A 15,838-nucleotide genomic window follows, 5' to 3' on the forward strand; every position below is an offset into this window, starting at 1 on the left:
CTTCAGCATCATTCCTTCCAAAGAACACCCAGGACTGATCTCCTTTAGGATGGACTGGTTGGATCTCCTTGTAGTCCAAGGGACTCTCAAGAGTCTTCTCCAACACCACAGTTCAAAAGCGTCAATTCTTCGGCACTCAGCTTTCTTTATAGTCCAACTCTCACATCCATACATGACCACTGGAAAAACTATAGCCTTCACTAGATGGACCTTTGTTGGCAAAGTAATGTCTCTGCTTTTGAATATGCTATCTAGGTTGGTCATAACTTTCCTTCCAAGGAGTAAGCGTCTTTTAATTTCATGGCTGCAGTGACCATCTGCAGTGATTTTGGAGCCCAGAAAAATAAAGTCTGCCACGGTTTCCACTGTTTCCCATCTATCTGCCATGAAGTGATAGGACCATATATATGTTGCTATATTACAGTGGTAATTACATTTTGATTGGTTATGTAATCATTTTGTGTGTGTATGGCTATAATTGTCTTAATCCACTCTCCTCTGTTAGTCACATAGGATGTCTCCAACTTCTCACTATCATAAATAATGCGCTATAGGAACATCTTTATATAAATTTCTTAAATTTCAGACAATTTCCTTAGAATAGATTTATCAAAGATATATTATTATTCAGTTGTATGCGAAGAGCTGACTCATTTGAAAAGACCCTGATGCTGGGAAAGATTGAGGGCAGGAGGAGAAGGGGACGACAGAGGATGAGATGGTTGGCTGGCATCACCGACTCAATGGACATGGGTTTGGGTGGACTCCAGGAGTTGGTGATGGACAGGGAGGCCTGGTATGCTGCAGTTTATGGGGTCACAAAGAGTCGGACACGACTGAACAACTGAACTGAACTGATGATCAATTTTATTACTCTATATTCACATTCCCAAAATGCTTTCTGAGTGGGTTTTATAGTTTATACTGCCTCAGTGGTATCTAGAATTATTTATTTCATCATCAGAGAAGTCCCCACTGAGAAGTTTCAGACATTACATTTTCCCTTTGTAGAGCTGTTTGGAGGCCTCCCCGGTAGGTCAGAGGGTGAAGAATCCTGCAATGCAGGAGACTCCAGTTCAATTCCTGGGTCAAGAAGAACCCCTGGGGAAGGGATAGGCTACCCACTCCAGTATTTTGGAGCTTCCCTCATGGCTCAGTCGGTATAAAATCCGCCTGCAATGTGGGAGACCTGGGTTCGATCCCTGGGTTGGGAAGATCCCCTAGAGGAGGGCATGGAAACCCACTCCAGTGTTCTTGTCTGGAGAATCCCCATGGACAGAGGAGCCTGGCAGGCTGCAATCCATGGGGTCACAGAGTCGGACATGACTGAGTGACTAAGCACAGCACACATATCACAGAGTTGTTTGGGGCTTCCCTGGTGGCTCAAATGGTAAAGAAGCTACCTGCACTGTGGGAGACACGGGTTCAGTCCCTGGGTGAAGATCCCCTAGAGGAGAATGAGAAGGAACTGGCTACCCACTCCAGTATTCTTGCCTGTAGAATTCCAAGGACAGAGGCTGCAAAGTTTCCTTTCTCTGTAGCCTTTAGTAGAATATTTCTAAGAATGTATCCAAGATATGTTATCATGAGGTTTTTCTGATTAGTCCATATATTATTATCATCTCCTGGCAACTGATTGATCTATCCTTAGATCTTCATCTAAAAAAGCTTCCTTCTTATTTGAATCCCAAGTTGATATCTTTACACTTCTCATAGAAATTACATTAAAAGTTACTATCCTAATTATCTTAAGTGATCCTAAGAAATGTCTTTACCATTCTCCCTACTCATTAGCTCTGCTTTCTCTAGGTTCTGCTTTCTCATTAAAAAAAAAAAAAAAAAAAAAGCTATTTTTTCTTCTGCCTTAAGGTAGGTTATTGTAGTGAATTCTGAGCATCACCATTGTACTTTAGAATACTATGCGGACTCTTATATGCCACTTTTTCTACCATCCATGCCTCTTCTTTTTCTCAAGTTTTTAGTTAAAGATGAGTAAAGCAGAAAGAGGTCTATCTAACATGGGACTGGACTCTATCAGAGATACTAACATAGAAAGGTAGGAAAAGATAGTAATAAGCAAAGAACTAGACAAGTACTGTTCTACACCATCAAGAAAAAGTTAAGAAGAGAAACTAATAGAGTTGTGTGGGAAGAGTTCAAGGAAGAGATGTTAAAGGTGTGGGGAAATGCGAAGGCAGGATCTTCCTATAATAATGAAAATGTTTCTAAAATGAAATTGTGGCAGTGTTTGCACAGCTCTGTAAATTTACTAAAAAGAAAAAAATCATTGAATCATACACTTTAAATGAGTGGATTTTGTGCTGTGCAGATTATATCTCAATAAAACTGTTAAATAGAAAGAATCAGGGACTTCCCCGTGGCTCAGTGGTAAAGAATCCACTTGCCAGTGCTGTAGACACTGGTTCAATCCCTGATCCAGGAAGATCTCATATGCCACAGGGCAACTAAGCCTGTGCTCTGGAGCCAGTGAGTCACAACCACTGAGCCCACATGCTGCAGCTACTGAAGGCAGTGTGCTCTAGAGCCTGTACTCCATAGCAAGAGAAGCCTGCTCATTGCAACTAGGGAAAACCCGCACAGCAACAAAGACCCGGCACAGCCAAAACATAAATTTAAAAAAACTCATTGCACATCGAATCAGAAGTCACTGATTCAATCCCTGGTTGGGGAACTAGGGTCCTGCATGCCCTGTGATGTGGCCCCCAAAAAAAGACTAGAATGTTATTAAATAACATTAATCTCATTCCATTAAGAAAAGAATTAGGGTGGGAAGGAGGTTCAAGAGACAAGAGGAAGGGGAAATATGTATACTTACGGCTGATTCACAATTGTCATATGGCAGAAATTGTAAAGCATTTATCCTCCAATTAAAAATTTAAAAAGCAGTAACACATTTACTTAAGAAAGTCTAAAATGAATTGAAAAAGGTAATCATATAGAAAAACATAGAACACTCTAATTGTAAAATTTTTTAAATGGTTGGTACCTTTCTTTAATTTCTGATACAAAACTTAAAAGGTACAACTATTAAAGTAAATATAACATGGACTTCCTTGGTGGCGCAGGGGATAAGAATCCACCTGCCAATGCAGAGGAGACTGGTTCAATCCTTGGTCTGGAGATTCCGCATGCCACAGAGTAACTAATCCTGTGTGCCACAACTACTGAACCTGCACTCCAGAGCCCATGAGCAGCAACCGCTGAGCTTTCATGCTGCAACTACTGAAGCTTGTATGCCTTGGAGCCCATGTTCCAAAAGAGAAGGCTCCTCGATGAGAAGCCACATCAGTGAGAAGCCATGCACCACAGCAGAGTGTAACCCCCACTCACCGCAGCTAAAGAAAGTCCACAAAAAGCCACAAGGACTTAGCACATTCAGAAAATAAATATAACAGAACATCCTAATGGATACACAATACATATATGTATTTATTAAAGTATTATTAAATGACAGAAGTAGTAAAAAGATTAAGTGACCAGTGTTAAGCCCATACGTTTGTAAAAAGAAAAAAAGTCCAGGAATTCCCTGACAGTCCAAGAAACCTAGATGTCCATCAACAGATGAATGAATAAAGAAGTTGTGGTACATATATACAATGGAATATTACTCACCCATAAAAAGGAATGGATTTGAGTCACTTCTAGTGAGGTGGATGAACCTAGAGCCTGTTATACAGAGTGAAACAGGCAGTGAAAGTACCAAACCCATGGCCTGGGTTCAATCCCTGGTCGGGGAACTAAAATCCCATAGCCCACATGTCATGGCCGGAAAAAAAAAAAAGAAAAGAAATCCTTTTAAGGCCAACTGTGGTAGATTAAAATTCTGGCCATAGCAAAAGCAGCCCTTCCCATCAGGACTTAAGTTGAATCTACTTTTCACCCTTTGAATTTTGGCTCAGGCATTGTGACTTGGCTTTGGCCAGTGGGTCCTCAAGAAGCATGAAACAAGCCAAGGCTTGAAAAGCATTTTACACTTTGGGGCTTGCCCTCTCTTGCTTCTGGGAGTTAAGAACCACCAAATGAAGAGGCTGCTGGAGGGTAAAAGACAATGTGGATAGAGAGCCCCAGCCATCCATTCCTACCGTCTAGACCAAGACCACTGTTGGGCCTGTGAGTGAGACCATCTTAAAGAGTCATCACCCCCGGCTAAACTATACCCATTCAACCTATAGAACCATGAGAAATAATAAATCATCATTATTTAAGCCACTTAGTTTTGGGGTGATTTATTATGCTGCAGCTTGTGTAGGAAAATAGGTACATTCATATACTTTTTTTTCCCCCCATACTGTTGATAGGAATGTAAAATGATTTAATCTCTTTGGAGTCAAATATGGCCATTCCATTGCTAGAATTTTATTATATAGTCATATTTTTAGAAATGTGCAAAGATACATATGTTTAGGGATATTTGTTTCAGGCAGAATTTTTATTTTTTATTTATATATATTTTTAAAGTTGTGAATTTAAATTTTATTCAGGGACTTAACTGAGGACTACAGTCCAGGACACAGGTCTGAGGAATTCAGGCAGAATTTTTAGAGCCTACTCCAGCATGTTTAGTTGGGGAGAAATTTACTAATGGACAGTATAGCTAGAAAAGCCTCTAGGAGGGTCAGACGGTATTGATGAGGCATCCAGGTGGAACACTCAAACTTCCTGTAGCGCTGCCCCAGTGAGATCCCCCTCGGACTATCTGAGGCTATGTCAGTCACTTCTTCCACCAGAAAATGGAGTCTGCTTCCCATGCTGCTGCTGCTGCTGCCAAGTCACTCAGTCGTGTCCGACTGAGCAGCCCACCAGGCTCCCCCGTCCCTAGGATTCTCCAGGCAAGAACACTGGAGTGGGTTGCCATTTCCTTCTCCAATGCGTGAAAGTGAAGTCGCTCAGTCGTGTCCAACTCCTAGCGACCCCATGGACTGCAGCCCACCAGGCTCCTCCATCCATGGGGTTTTCTAGGCAAGAGTGCTAGAGTGGGGTGCCATTGCCTTCTCCTCTGCTTCCCATACATCCCCTCATTTACTGTGTTCTTTGCCACTTGGAGTCTCTTTGGTAAAACTTAAGTCATATGCTTGTACCAGATGGCAGGAAAGGCCAGAAAAGCAGTTTTCTGCCATTTACTTGAAGGACAGGCTTCCTCAGTCCAAGTCTGGGAAAAGTGTTTAGAAGGTATCAGTCAGTCAGTCATATGGGCAGTCTGAAATACAAGAGATGTGCTCTACAGTGTTCAAGACAATAACATTAATATCAAATGGAAACAACCCAAATACTCATTAGTAAGTGACTGATTCAATTTGAGGATATTCTTATAATGGAAGCAGGTGGCACAGTGATAAAGAATCTGCCTACCAGTGCAGGAGACATAAGAGATGCAAATTTGATCCCTGGGTTGGGAAGATCCCCTGGAGAAAGAAATGGCAACCCACTTCAGTATTCTTGCCTGGAAAATCCCATGGCCAGAGGAGCCTGGTGGGGTATAGCCCATGGGGTCACAAAAATTCAGACACAGCTTAGCGAATGAGCATGTGTAATGGAATACTATGCAGGCATTTTTAAAAATTAGGTAGATTTTTATGTGCCGATATGGAAAATGCCCATAATACTTTGTGAAGTGAGAAAAGGAAATCAGCAAAACAATATGTATTCTTTAAATGTCTATTTGACTAAACATAGAAAATATCTGGAACAATACATCCCAAACTGTGAATAGTGGTTTCTTCTGGGAAGTGGTTAGTTCCTTGGGGGCAGATGTTGGATGATGTGTAAAACATTTGATATTTTATAGTATCATGTATATTGCTTCTTTTAATATACAGCTTTATTGAAATTTAATACACATACCATAAAATTCACTGTTTTAAAATGTCCCTTTCAGTCACTCCCCATTTCTTTTTTTTCCCAATCCCTGGCAACTAGTCTACTCTCTGTTTCAATGGATATGCTTATTCTGGATATTTTCGTATATGTTGCCTTTTGTGCCTGGCTTCTTTCAAGGCTCATCCATGCTGTGGCACGTGTCAGTGTTTCATTCCTTTTTATGGACAAGTACTCTATTGTATGGATATATCACATCTTCTTTATCCACTCATCAGTTGATGGACATTAGAGTTTTTTATATCTTTTTTGGCTATCATAAATATACTGCTCTGAATGTTTATGTTTAAGTTTTAATATGGTCATATGTTTTCTGTTCTCTTGGGTAGAATTGCTGGTTCATATAGTAACTATTTAACTTTCGGAGGAACTGCAAACTGTTATCCAAAGCCATTACACCATTTGCATCCTCACCAGCGATATATGAGGGTTCCCAATTCTCCATGTCTTCACCAATACTTGTTACTGTCTGTCTTCAGTCAGTTTAGGGGCTTTACAGTTTAGGGGCTTTCCTAGTGGTCCAGTTAAGTATCTGCCTTGTAATGCAAAAGAAAGAGGAGGAAAAAAACATACTACAGTGTAGGAAGGAGGATGATATGTATAGAAGGAAAGGAATTGAGCTGTGATTTGTTTTCTGCTGTTTTTTAGACAGTGTGATGCTTTACCTCTTTCAGTCCTCAAAATCCCTTTAAATATTTTGGGAGGCATTTAAGGTGAGCATCATTACCATGTTTTACCGTGAGGAAGCTGATGCTTAGAAAAGTTAAATAATTTCCCGAATGCCACATCCATAGCATGTACATAGTCAATCATGATATGGGGTACTATAAGAAAAAGTCACATAATTTTACAAGAATTGTTAAAAACATTGATATCTCAATGAGAAGTTGCATAAATGTGCAAGTTTGTGTGTTCTGAGTATTTTCTTTGCAGCTCTTTAAAGTGAGTAGCTTAATGACCCTCTAACCTGTTAGAGGTTTAAAACATGAGCTTCCAACCTGTGACTGGATAAGATGCATTGAGAGGGAGCATTGCTTAGCTTCATCTCAGATGCTACTGGTATGAATTGCTGTGCACTGCTGCGGGAAAGCCAGCAGGACACTGAGAAGGGCTTTTAAGGCATATACTGTAAAGTCACAGGAACATCATCAAAAAACCTACAAATAATAAATGCTGAAGAGGATGTGGAGAAAAGGGAACCTCTTACACTGTTGGTGGGAATGTAAATGGACACAGCCACAATAGAGAACAGTTTGGAAATTTCTTTTAAAAACTAGGGATAAAACCTACCATGTCATCCAGCAATCCCACTACTGGGCGTATACCCTGAGAAAGCCATTCTAAAAGACACATGTACCCCAGTGTTCGTTGCAGCATTGTTTACAGAAGGCAGGTCATGGAAGCAATCTAGCTGTCCATTGATAGATGAATGGATAAAGCAGTTGTGGTGCATATATATACAATGGAATACTATTCAACCATAAAAAGGAATGAATTTGAGTCAGTTCCTAGTGAAGTGAATGAACCCAGAGCCTGTTACACAGAGCGAAGTAAGTCAGAAAGAGACAAATGTCGTACATTAACGTGTATATTGGAAGTCTAGAAAAATGGTCTTGATGAACCTGTTTGTAGGACAGCAGTAGAGACAAAGACATGAAGAACAGACTTGTGGACACAGTGAGGGAGGGAGAGAGGGAGACGAACTGAGAGAGTAGCACTGAAGCATAGGTAAAATAGATAGCCAGTGAGAATTTGCTGCGTGACACAGGAAGCTCAACCCAGTGCTCTGTGACAGCCTAGATGGGTGGGATGGGGTGGGAGGTGGGAGGGAGTTTCAAGAGGGAGGGGTCATATATATATGCCTATGGCTGATTCATGTTGATGCATGGTAGAAACCAGTACAACATTGTAACACAGTTATTCTCAAGTTATAAATAAATTTAAAAAATAAAGTTACAGGCACTTACTTGATGGAGACAGACATTTTCTAAGAATGCATTAGTGGATTTTTCTGGTCGTCCAGTGGTTAAGAATCTGCCTGCCAATGCAGAGGACACGGATTCAATCCCTGGTCTGGAAAGATTCCGCATGCTATGGGGCAGCTAAGCCTGAGCACTGCAGCTACTGAAGCCCAAGTGCCCTACAGCCCGTGCTGTGCAACAAGAGAAGCCACTGCAATGAGAAGCCAGCACACTGCAACTAGAGAGTAGCCCCTACTCACCACAACTGAAGAAAGCCTGTGCGTAGCGATGAAGACCCAGCACAGCCAAAATTAAATAATTGTTTTAAAGAATACATGTGCTCTGCAGCTGACCCTTCAGTGGACTGTGAATGCAGTGAAGTCAGTGAGCTCTATTCTTGGGAGACTCAACTGAGGATCTCTCTCCCTTCATTCTGGGGCTCCTAACCTTAATCAGAGCACATCGGTGTTCCTCTATAAAATTCTTTAGAAACCGTGAAGGAATCAGGCAGGTGAACTAGATCCACAGCCCAAAGTTGTACTTACCCAAGTGGTTCACTCATCCACCAAATTTAGTTCCAAATGGTGTGTGTCTGACCATTGTCAAAAATCAAATTAAAAGATGAAGATTTGCCACCACCAAGGAAATTGCAAGAGAAAAACTCCCCTAAGTGTTTTGAACAGCATTAATACCTGCCAACTAGAGAAGCAACAATTCAGAGGGTGACTTCAGCAAGCATCTACTTGCAGGGGTAGACAACACAGGGGCTTTGTGGTGTTAAACAAACCTGGGCCCCTGTATAAACCCTCCCATTTCCTAGCTGCATGTAGGACCTTGGGCCAAGTGCTTAGCTTGCTTAGCCACCATGAACCCACTATTTGCAACTTTTAAGTATGCAAGGCACAGGGTGGATGTGAGAATAAAATTGTTTTATGTGAACTGCTTGCCCAGTCCCCAGTCTATAGTAAAAGCCTTTGATAAAAGATAGCTGTTCTCATTAGTATTGGCTTTCTTCACCAAGAAGAGCACTGTGGTGTTTTAGAAGTTTTAAAACACTAAGAATATTGAGTTATTCTTTGGAGCTTACTACAGAGCTACAGTTGTTATCTCATACTTTGAATTAGTCACCCTCAATCTATTCAGTCAGTCTCCTACATTTCATTCACCATTCGAGCTTAGAATAAGGTTAAAGGGTGCAGGGTCTTCTGTGGTGGTCCAGCGGTTAAGAATTCTCCTTGTAATGCAGGGGATGCAGGTTTGACCCCTGACCCATGAACTAAGATCCCATATGTTGTGGAGCATCTAAGCCTGTGTGCCACAGCTAGAGAGTCTGCATGCCATAATGAAAGATCCCGCCTGACACAACTAACACCAGACACAGCCAAATAAACAAATGCTTTTTAAAAAAGATTAATGGGGAACCTGGATTTAGTTGTGCACATAACAGGAAATATGGCAACTTTGTTGTTGAAGGCCCTTGGCAGAATTAGGCAAGTGTAATTTTTCTTATTTTCCCTTGAAAGTTCCCCTGTACTAACAGGACAGTATCTCTTCAGGGTAAAAGAAAAAGACCAATCTCTCTTTCTCCATTTCCTATAGTCTTGGGAGTTGAACAAGGATCTCCTATTCAACATTCCACCAAGAGTTGGCCATGTTGGGACTTTTTTAGGGTTTCTGGCCTAGGGAACTCTGGTTCAAAACTATGAATACCTTTTGTATATCCACGGCTATCTTTAATGTTCAGTGTTGCCTGCCAGTTGCCCCACTAAGTAAGCCATTTTATATGTTAGTGATAGTCAAAATTTTGTGAGAAATTAGTGAAAATTCTGAGATTGTTTTAAATATTTGTTTTCTCTCCATAGATTCCTGTTTCCTAAATTTCTTGACCAGTGTTCGCAAGGTAAGCAATGTGCTCTACATCCTGCTTGCATGCCTGTCAAATTCTGTTTAGATGCAACAGACTTTTCATGTTCCCACCTACCATTCTGAAATCTAAAACAAAACTGATCCAGGGAAGACTGTGGCATTTTTTGCTGTTATCTTATTTGATAGGCAGATTTCTTCCAAGAGTTTGTCTCAATGATAATAAATTGCCATGTCAGCACCTCTTTTGAGCTGTGCTTAACTCTGCCCTCCCTTCCAACTAATGTCAGTTGACTGAATAAGTATTCCTAGCCTGTGAATCAGCAAGATTTTGATGTATTTCTCCTGTCCCATGAGTGCAGAGTATGGCCCAGTAGAACCTTCTCCTTTAACCGTCTGCTACATACACTGAGATTTTCCACATCTGCTTTATAAAATATAGAAAAATCCACCCATCTTGTAGGTTGTACTCACCCTTGCATTGTCCTACCATCTGGCAGTCTGGAAGCAGCACTTTTTCTTCAGATTAGCTATAGTGGCTGGAGACCCAGAGTAAATTTTAAATTTCCTACAGTAGTGGTAAAATGCTTATTGTTGTCAGAAGACCTGGGTCTGGGCTTCCTGAAGCAGCCCAGCAAGTAGAAATCAGATGGAAGAAAATAACTCAGTGTCCCCAGCACAGGTTTGCCCTGCTGATCCCATTGCCAGTCTGCAGGGAATGGGGACAACAAAGCATTAGCAGAGCTGTTGTCTTGGGAAAGAGCTGAGCTGGAGGCTGTGCAGAGCAGGAGACTGGGTCACTGGAGAGAAGAATGTATGTGTTCGGCTGCTGCACTGTGGAGTCTCAAGTCCACCTTTTTAGAGGCCCTTGTTGCTTTTTAGGCACTGCACCCTAGAAATAGAGTTGAATGGAGGTTGGCTGGGTCTATCCACAGTGTCCACCCAAGGTGGATCAAAGAGATTTGGGGGGCGGCTAGGTCAATAGGATGTAGTAACAGGCTGGATGGGGGACATTGAAACAAGAAGTATCTGGAATGACTTCTAGGTTTCTGGCTTGGGAGATTGGGAAAGTTGATGGTACATATCCTTGAAATAGACTACATAGGAAAAAACATAGGTCCAGAAGATAACCAAGGAGAGCTGTCTGGTCCTTTGATAAATGCTTGGAAGTCATCATCAAAGCCAAGGGTGTGGGCTATAGTCCGCCCCATGTCCACCACATGATCACACGATGTTTGCCACCCTGGTGCCCCTTGGCTTCTTGACACTTTCTCCTTCAGTGGCCTTCTCCCTTTTTTGCATGTGGGAAAAGCGATCAGGCTGCCTTGACAAAGAACCTTAGGGAAGTGCTCTGTCTTTACCATCCGTGAACCTGGGCCAATATTACAAGAGGATAGCCCTTTTAAGCCAAGACAGAATGAGTTCTGTCTGGCATTTGGTAGGCATATTTCATTAACACAGCCTTCCAACTCATTCTTCAAAGGCAATGTATGTCAATTCTGTGCTTATATAAAGAAAGCTAGGGGGAATTCCCTGGTGATCCAGTGGTTAGGACTTGGTGCTTTCACTACCACAAACCAAGTTCAATCCCTGGTCAAGGAACTTAAAAAAAAGAAAGCTAGAGATGTGATCAGATGTGGACAGGTGCCTTTGAGGCCATATATGCTGTTTTCTGAAGTGCAAGGGGCTGGTTAAGTGGTAATGCCTTAGTAAACATCTTCCCCTTACATCTGGGCACAGAGGACCCTATAGACTAATCTGACCTGGTTCACCATGAGCACTGGCCTTCTGGGAAGACAGGAGATAAGGGCAAGTATTTCTTTCTCCTCGGAGATTTAGTGACTCTCTTAAAGGTGGAATCTGCCACCGGTAGACAAACATTTCATGTCCCAAGGGAGCATTTGCCTCCTTTGCTCCTGTTTATAAGTCAAGCTCTGATTCATTGCTTTTATAACAAGGGATTATTTTACAGTGAGAAAAGCACTGTATTGCAACCACAAAATGATGTGTATTACAGAAATCCAAGGATTAGGGAATAATCTCAATGCTTAAACGACCAGCACGGCTCATTATAATACTAGCTTTAAAGCAGAGAGCAGACATTTTGCTCCCATGACCTGCTTTTAGAAGTATCTATATGGTGGAGGAAATGGCAACCCACTCCAGTATTCTTGCCTGGAGAATCCCATGGACAGGGGAGCCTGGCTGGATACAGTCCATGGGGTTGCAAAGAGTCAGACACAACTTAGCAACTACATAGATATAGAAGACAAACTGGTGGTTACCAAAGGAGAGACCAAAGTGTGGTGGGGCAAATTATGTGTATGGGATTAAGAGATTTAAAACTTCTGTGTATAAACAGCAACAAGTTTATATTGTATCAGATAAAGAATTATAGCCACTATTGTGTGATGATATTCAATGGAGTATAATCTGTAAAAATTCTGAATCACTGTGCTGCACATGTGAAACTAGTATAATATTGTAAATCTACAATTTAATAATAAAAAATTATAAAAAAAGAAATATCTATAGATAGACAAAGTGAGGTTTGATTTCTTCTAGGCTGCTGGAAGCCTTTACGTAGACTAGGATGGTCAAACAGACCTGAGAGATGTTTCTCCACTCTTGGGAATGGGCCAGACCAGGCTGCCTGCTCACTCACAGCCCAGACTCGTGAGGCATTGGCTAAATCAGAGTATCCATTCCTTTGTACATAGCAGGAGGATGGCCCAAGCAGGATGAAACTGCCTACGATGGCCTCTTCACCTTGTGCTCCCGATAACTGCTGTACCTTGCCTTAATGATGGCATTTCCTCTTGGCAGGTAGCAGTTTGCATAGCTGGCCTAAGGAATGCTGGGGATAATCCTTTTGCTTGTTTCTCCATAAAGCAAAGCCCCTTTTCTATGTCCAATTCCTGACCTAGAATCCAAAGCCCACAGGGTTTGCTACATGATACTCATAGGGCAAACAGAACTTTGAGCAAGGTGTCTGTCAGAGACTCAGACCCTAACTTTTCCTCAGGCAGGTCAAGCCTGTACTTGTGATTCTGGTGCTTGCTGCTCAGGTTGGCACGTTTGCAGTAGACCAACTCTTCAGTTTCTTTTGCCCAAGAAGATACTAAATAGAATCCAAGGGCTTTGCAGATCTCTCAGCCTTTCCTGGCTCCTCACTGCAAGATACACCACAGCTATTCTTGTCTTCACCCTGGGACTTTCATGGACCCTTGCAGGGGCTGGCTGTCATAACTGCCCTCTCTGGAATGTGCTGACCCTTCTAGAACCCTACCTCCTTCCCCACTGTGCCACATTCTGGGCCTGGCTGCCTAGTCTTGTCTTACTTAGTTTCCAGAGGCTCCAGCCACTTCCTGTAGCTGCACCAGGACATGGGGTTCTGGCAGTAAGCTCACCAGACTGTCCTCATTGCCTGCCCGCAGCCTCCAGAGTGACCTTATTTTAAATGGGAATGGGAGCACAGGCACTACCAGTGTCATCTTTCTTAGGAGGCTTCTCTGACACTCGCTGCAGATGGTCCATCTTAATGTTAAAGCTTATGACAAGGAAGGCATGTGAGGAGCCTTTTTAATATAGAATAAACAAAAAGTTGACATTCTACATTTGAATTTCTAAGTCTTATGCTATTACCGTATCTAGGCCATACCTGAAAACCTAGGGGATAGAAGTTTTAAGTATAGAAGAATTTGTTAAGAAAATATGGTTTTGTATATTCCTGTATACTTGTATATACATAGACCATCTGAAGAGACATACCCCAAATCTGCTTATTAGTGGTTGCCTCTGGGGAGAAGTAAGGTTCAGGGTGCCAGAGAAGGGAAGAAGAAACTTTCTACTGAACCCTTTCATACCTTAATGAATTTTGTACCAAAATATGTATATCTGATCTTAGCTACCTTTTAAAATGGCTATCTGATGAATGATACTTGCTCAGACTTGCAAATGGGAAAATTTTTGGGATGTGGGTACCCACAGCTTAGTTGCTTAGGCAGCTACCTCAGAGGTCAGGTTGCACGTGCCTTTTATTATACTTAGTTCATTTATTCATCTGTTCAGCAAATCTTTATCCTATAACTGCTCTAACCTAGTCCTGAGGGATTAGGAAAGTCTTTTGGAAGAGGTGCTGTTTAAATTGTCTACCACCTGAAGTAGGAGTTGGCCCTTCAAAAAAGAAAGGAGGGAAAAGATAGTTCCAGACAGAAGAAACAGCAGGAAAGAAGACCTGCTGATGACTGGAGCCCTGAAGAAATGCAGCGTGCGGGTAGGTCAGACTGGCCCAAAAGTTTAGATGTCAGCCTACAAGTTATTGGGATGCTTTACATGTGTTAAGTGGGGAAATGATTTGATCAGATTTACGTTTTTGAAAGATTACTCTGACTACAGGAGAAAGAAGGAATTGTAGTAAAGGAAGCCTGGAAGTGAAGAGAATGAGCACAGAGCTAGTAACGAGCAGTGGTCTAAACTAGGCAAATGGTAGCAGGGACTGAGAGTGGAGAAAGGGCTATGGCGCAGGTTTGGGGAATTCAGCAGTCAGTGTGCCCTTACCAAGTGACCACTTGAATGTCAGAGGAGGCCACCGAGGAAGCTCACCTTTGAATCCTCAGAGGTCTCTCAAGCACTCTGCAGAGGCAGATGGGCTGTATTTGCCTAAGGCTGACTGACTTGCTGTGGAGCACTAACAGAACTTGAGAAGAGCAGGACTCATGTCTCTGAACCAAAAAACCAGTAGATTCCCAAACAGCTTGTTAAGCACCCAGGGAGCAGATTCTGTGCTCAGCAGTCAAGCCTTACTTCCTGACATTTACAGTCTTAGACATTGTATACCTTTTGTGTACATCATGCTAGATGCCGCACTGGATGAATCACAAACTAGCATCAAGACTGCTGGGAAAAATATCAACAACCTCAGCTATGAAGATGATACCATTTTAATAGCAGAAAGTGAAGAGGAACTAAAGAGCCTTTTGATAAGGGTGAAAGAGGAGAATGAAAAAGCTGGCTTGAAACTCAACAGTTGAAAAAGTATCAAGATTGTGACAAATAGAAAGGGAAAAAGTGGAAGGAGTGACAGATTTTATTTTGGGGAAATTTTTTATTTTCCAAAATCATTGTGGATGGTGACTGTGGCCATGAAATTAAAAGATGCTTACTCCTAGGAAAGAAAGCTATGACAAACCCAGATCACGTTTTAAAAAGTAGACATCACTTCGCCAACAAAAGTCTATATAGTCAAAGCTATGGTTTTTCCAGCAGTCATGTATGGATGTGAGAGTTGAACTATACAGAAGGCTGAATGCCAAAGAATTGATGTTTTTCTAATTGTGGTGCTGGAAAAGATCTTGACAGTCTGTTGGACTGCAAAGAGATCCAACCCAGTCAATCCTAAAGGAAATCAACCCTGAATATTCATTGGAAGGACTGATGTTGAAACTGAAGCTCCCACTTCAGGGCCATAGCCCTTCCTCCACTCAGTCCCTGCTACCATTTGCCTGCCTGCTACCACTTTGGCCACCTGATGTGAAGAGTCAACTCACTGATGCTGGGAAAGATTGAAGGCAAGAGCAGAAAGGGACAACAGAAGATAAGATGGTTGCATGGTATCATCAACTCAATGGACGTTTGAGCAAACTCTGGGAGATGGCGATGGACAGGAAAGCCTGGCATGCTGCAGTCCATGGAGTCACAAAGCGATGGATATGATTTAGCAACTGAACAATGACAGCATACCCTTTGTGTGTGCCTTGTCCCCATCATAACACATGACCATTGACGTGAATCTCCTAACCCCTGCTCCCTGGTTGTGAATGGAATATGGTTATGAGGTTAGAATCAATCTTTAGAGTTTGGGAACACTTTTTAAATATAATTGGTGAGAGGCAGTATCCCTGACTTCTGCCCCATACCAGGGGCAGAGGCCAAGGCCAAGGCCAGGGGTCCTAGAAGCTGCTTTCAAACTAGTGATAGCCACTTATCTAAACCATGGGCTCAGTACTCTAGGCTGGTGAGAATCACGTGACTTAGCTTTCTGCGTGTTGCTGTGGCTAACTAAGGTCCACGTGCAACAGCAATCCCTGTCAGTCTGAGGAATGGATCAGTCCAGTCTC

At 42.1% G+C, this 15,838-nt stretch overlaps 1 protein-coding gene across 13 annotated transcripts in view; it reads left to right on the forward strand.

Moving 5' to 3' along the window:
* DNAAF9 (dynein axonemal assembly factor 9) overlaps nucleotides 1–15,838 on the forward strand; it is a 180,779-nt gene that overhangs the window by 139,488 nt on the left and 25,453 nt on the right. For all 13 annotated transcript variants that reach the window (XR_006055630.2, XM_060397618.1, XM_060397614.1 and 10 more), the window contains one exon: nucleotides 9,719–9,756. Coding sequence is in view for 12 of the 13 variants with exons in the window: in XM_060397618.1 (XP_060253601.1) it covers nucleotides 9,719–9,756 (38 nt within the window). In the remaining variant the exon portion in view is untranslated. The remainder of the gene's footprint in view (nucleotides 1–9,718; nucleotides 9,757–15,838) is intronic.

This window comes from Ovis aries, chromosome 13, assembly GCF_016772045.2.
Source record: "Ovis aries strain OAR_USU_Benz2616 breed Rambouillet chromosome 13, ARS-UI_Ramb_v3.0, whole genome shotgun sequence".
In the NCBI taxonomy this organism is placed as follows: domain Eukaryota; kingdom Metazoa; phylum Chordata; class Mammalia; order Artiodactyla; family Bovidae; genus Ovis; species Ovis aries.